Here is a 5,261-nt window from a genome sequence, read left to right on the forward strand (position 1 = left end):
TATGGAGGCAATGAGTGTGGAAAAGAATCTATCAATGTTGAAGACATGGAAGCTGCTAGCTAGATATTTTGGATTTGGAGAAGAGTGACATTCTGGTTTTTTTTTTTTTTTTTTTGGTGAGAAGCAGAAGAGTGTGACATTCTTTCTTCTGAAAACATGATCTTCGCCTTGTTTAAATTTGTTCCTTTTTTTCAATTTTTATTATTATGCTATTACCACAAAATATAGGCCCATGAAGATAAGAGGGCTTAGAGACACCAATAAATTATTAAAAGACTATAAGCCATCACTTAATTTTGGTTGAGGGAAATTAGATTTTGTACCATAGTTTTCTTTATAAAAAGAAAAAAGAAAAAAAAAATATTTTGTACTATAGAATTAATACAATTGAATGAATAACAAATGGTATTGAAATATCTAAACCTAGCTAGCTGTTGAAGTGCATGACCTTTGGTGCAAACTTCAACAGCCTTTCCAAAGTAGCATGTGGAAACTTCCTCGCAAACAAGAAGCAAATATTTGTTATGCTTCCATTGTACTCGCACAAACTGCCACTCCTCAATGCCTTCAAAAACGCAGGGGTCACTTGTGTTCTTTGATACTCAGCTGGGTGTGGTCCACGCCTTGACCAATCAACCCAAGTCAAACTCCTATTTGAATTGTTCTCCCAAAACCTTATACTCACAAATGTCGGTAAATAATGTTCATCAGCATAACATCCACCATGGCAATGCTTCTGAAAAACTGGGAAATATTCTCGATCAGACACGACTTCAATGGCGAGGTCTCGATCCATTTCGAACCATTGGGACCCTTTTCTCCATTGCCTAACTGTGATTTTTGGGTACATGTGGGGATTATATCGTCCACGTCCAACGGGGCTAATCTCATCATAGGCCATTACAAAATTTTGGGAGGAGTTTATGAGATAAGAGTAAACCATGGAGAAGTTGAAGAGAGGAATGCATGCCTCTGAGAGAAGTACAAAACGTTGGTTTGAGAAATCAAGGAGTGCATTTGCTAGTAAGCGGCGCTCAGCCTCAATCATGTTCACCTGACCCCATCCAACTTCCTGCATCAATTTGGTATGAAGATCAATCAAGAGTAATCTAGGAAACATGTCACAACTTGTTAAAAAAACAAAATGTATCCTTAGTAAGTTAGTATTGCTCTTTTTCTAATTTTGTTTCTAAAATGAAGCTAAATAAAAATTATTATGTGATAATATATTCCTATAATTAATCTTCAATTTTTTCTCATCTCTTACTTTTTGTATGTCACCATTTCAGTACCTTTTTTTTTTATGTCGCATTCCAGTTTGGTCACGTCTCACAGAACGAGTGAGTAGTAAGTACAAAACAAAATCTTTGCAATGAAACTGAAACTATTTTTGGAGTTTTCGAACACATGCATGGTCTTATACATGCCAAAAATGGGAATCCTTAAGCATAACCATAAAAGCTGTTAAATAGTGGCGGAGCCACATGTATCCTTGGGGGGCCCTTGGCCCCTCCAAAATTTTTAATTTTTTTTTTACAATTTATGTAATTTTTATAAATATTTAAATGTTATATGAAAAAACATAGGAGTTGGCCCCCAAAAGAAAGCATTGATCAAATAATTTAGTAATTTTTCCTAAAAAAGAGAGAGTTTAGAGTTGATATACAATTGCAATAGAATGAAATAGTTAGGTAGTAAATTTTGTGAGTAAATAGTGGAAGTGTGGAACTCCTAATTTTTAGCTCAATTTCAATTCCAATTAATATGTTCAAATCATTCAACATTGATAATATATGCAATTTGATTGAAATTTCCTATTCTCAAGATTTTATCAAGAAATAAAAAAGCTCATATGATACTTCAATTATAACATTATGATATTGATTTGTCAAACATGGATGAAGTTTTACAAACAATTTATATATTTTATATTTATACACACATACACATATTATGTGGATTTATTAGGGGAGTGTCTATTTTTTATTTGAGTTTATCTTGACAGAATATATAGTTCGACCCCCCCCCCCCCAACTCAAGATTCCTGGCTCCGCCACTAGCTGTTATAATTTACTTACTAATAAGGCACACCTTGGTTTGGGCCTTTGGGGCCTCTAGTCTACTTTAATTGGTGGCTGAGTTACGGATACATGGTCTTTGTTTTCCTTTTTTTTTTTTTGGTAAACCTGGGTCTTTGTTTTCAATTATGCATAAGCAGTGGGTTCTACTTGTACTTAAGGTGGTATACTAACCATAGATGAATGTAAGAAGATTTATTCAAGAATAATAATAATAAATATATAAGAATGGAAAATTAGTCCTGGGAGTGTTGGGAGGGGGGCTTCGAAGAAATGAGACCAGAGAGTCAGAGACCAGAGAGAGCGTCTTCCTTGGGATGTTAATTGAATTGAGTAACCAAACTTGCTCTTCAAAGTTGACCAATAAAATCTTCGACTTTATTTCTCTCGTTCTGTCCAATTTCTATAAATGAAACCGCGAAATTTACTCTTTTACCCTCTTTTGCTTTCATTTCTTTCTTTCATTGCAATTTCTACTTTTTAGGAGCAACTCTCCCATTTTTGGGATGTCTCAAACGCTACTCAGATTTACGTATTTCGAGGAATAAATCTCATAAGATAATTTTTCTGTTTATAGAGCCTAAAAATTAGGTGATTATCTGTACGAGACAATATAGTTTTTGTTGACATTGCCATTTACCTTAGGTTTCAATTGGCAAGGATTTCTAGGCAGATATATATCTATGTTTATATTGTTTAATGAGGAAGTATATCTAGTGAAGAAATACCTATTAAACTCTCTACATTAATTGGACAAGCATTTAACTTAATAGAATTTCGGTACATTTTCGTAGCCACAATTATACTTTTATTCAAACTTATTTTTAAACTAAAATAACCCAATGAAAATAAATTATACCAAACAAAACTACGGATATTCCATTATTCAAATCACATATTCTAAAAAAATTATGATAATAATCTATTACCGACATGATTTTTTTGTAAACCAAAATTAGATAATTCTATGCAATTAAATAATGAGATGGAGAACAAAGACTGCTATCCTATAATGTTTTCACTTTTCATCGTTAGCTTAAAATGCACTTTGAGCGTCTTTTTTCAAAGTATAACTTTTTTAAACTTGGTTTTTTAGTATAATTTTTTCAGACGACAACTGAAAGACAAGCTGGACCAAACTGGCAATATGTAAATTTTTTAGACTTTATACTAATGCGTATTATCAATTTAAGGTGGATAATGAAAACTCAATTAGTTCATCAAAAAAAAAGAAAAGAAAAAATCAAGTAAGAAATAACCTGCTCAGAGAAAATTTATAAAATTAAAAAAAAAAAAAAATGGTAAAGAAACTGACCTGACTAGGAATTCTTCGGCCACGAAACACTGGACTTTCTGCCACTGATTCATTATAAGATGGACTTGAATGCACATAAATTGAGTACAAGCCTTCATGCCCCTTAAAGAATTTCTCCCACAGAGGAGCCATTATAACAGGACCCTTTGCCAAGAATAAGAAAGCAACCTTGGGAACTCGATTAAATGGATACTCACGAATCTGAGGAGCCATTGAAGCTCTCCATAGCAATTCTTCATCATCCATGTCATGCATGACTTTAGGCAGTTTTAGGTACTCTGTCAATCCTATGTGACCAACTTCAGCTTTCAAATTGGGCACTAGAAATTGCGATGATGTTGAATTAGCGGAAAACGAGAATTTGGCGAATTGTAGATTAAAGGAGAAGTTTTTGAGGTAGAAACTAAGTATGACACCAAAGGTCAAACCAAAAGCAAAGAGGAGGAAATAAAAAAGAATTTTTTGTAGCTGTAACTGGGCATTATTGAAAAGCTTGGAAATTGAGATTATTGAGTTTTGTTTTGGAGCCTTCATTTTAGAAGAACTACTAGTAATTTGTGTGGTAATTTAAAACAAACAACTTTTTTTTTTCTTTACAAGAGAGCTCAGAAAGATGAACAGTTCCTAAGTTGATGCAAAAGGTTCTTTTCTTTGAGGACAAGAGATACCAATCTCCAGTCTAAAAATTCAATTACAACAAAATTGGATGCTATATATCATTCAAACAATAGTAGTAATGATATTTGATAAGTATATCTCAATAAAAAATATAACAAGAAAAAGAGGATGCAGTGATTATAATACAACTGAATAAATCAAGAAATTCTGAAACCTGTATCAGAAAGAAGGGATATGTTGTTGATAGATTCACAGAGAGAGAGAGAGAGAGAGAGAGAGAGTGAGAGAGAGAGAGATGGCTTAGAGAGATATGATTGTGCCCGTAGCCATCCACACGCTGTTGAATGTTGATGATGGCTTTCTAGACTTATGGGGGTAGGGAGACTCGTCAGGTTTCACCTTTCTTTCTAAAGCAGTTTTAAGTTGATCATGCCCGTTTAGACTACCTTTTTAACAGGTTCCAAAACTATTTATGTCAAAAAAGGACTTTTCTTTTTAATATTATTATTCATACATATAGCCAATTATTATAAGTTCACCATATATATAAAAATAAATAATAAAAGAGAAATGGAAAAGGCAATGAATGCTTAAATAAAAATCAAAACCGCTCGGTGCCGTATGTTACTGCGAGACCTGAAACGACAAATTACAGACGTTTCCAATGGACTTTGAAATTCAATTGTAATTGAATTCTCAATTAATACGATTAGCCGCCAACTAGTATTTCTAATAGAAACGTAGTTTCCGTGTCTAGCAATTAGCAAAATAGCAATGCTATCAAGTAGTAGTACATTGCTAAATAAATTGCCAAATACCCCACGTGGGATTAGAGTCAAAGTGTGAAACCAAACCAAGGGCTTCCTTCTTCTCATTACTTGGGACTTGGGAGAAAAGTCCAACCAATCCCAAATCACACGGTGCATGGATATTCCAGTCATTTTTAAAGTTCCTTACATGTTTATATATATTTTGCAAATCACCATTTATTTTACACCTATATCTTCTCTTTTTTGTTCATTTTTGAAGTCAAGTCCTTTTGTTTATTCCAAGTCAAAGAGACACCAATCAAGAATTTCAAGTTCATCTCTCCATGATAGGCGGCGGCCATATGTGATATAATGGAAGTGATGTATATAATTTTTTTTTTTTTTTTTTGAGAATAAGTGATGTATATAATTAAAGATAATCTTCCATGAAAATGATATATCTTCCATCACAATAACATATATAAATAGTTATGAAAAAAA

The 5,261-nt window shown here is 33.1% G+C and overlaps 1 protein-coding gene across 1 annotated transcript; it reads right to left on the reverse strand.

Annotated features, from left to right (window-relative positions):
* Positions 1–263: 263 nt before the first annotated feature.
* LOC126689643 (glycosyltransferase BC10-like) lies at positions 264–4,456 on the reverse strand. Its single transcript, XM_050384870.1, has 2 exons — positions 3,394–4,456; positions 264–1,072 (listed from the first exon to the last, which is right to left on the reverse strand). Exons 1-2 carry the CDS (start codon positions 3,925–3,927, stop codon positions 428–430), a joined length of 1,179 nt encoding a protein of 392 aa, XP_050240827.1. The 5' UTR covers positions 3,928–4,456; the 3' UTR covers positions 264–427.
* Positions 4,457–5,261: the final 805 nt, after the last annotated feature.

The sequence above is a fragment of the Quercus robur genome, chromosome 1 (genome assembly GCF_932294415.1).
Source record: "Quercus robur chromosome 1, dhQueRobu3.1, whole genome shotgun sequence".
Classification (NCBI taxonomy): Eukaryota; Viridiplantae; Streptophyta; class Magnoliopsida; order Fagales; family Fagaceae; genus Quercus; species Quercus robur.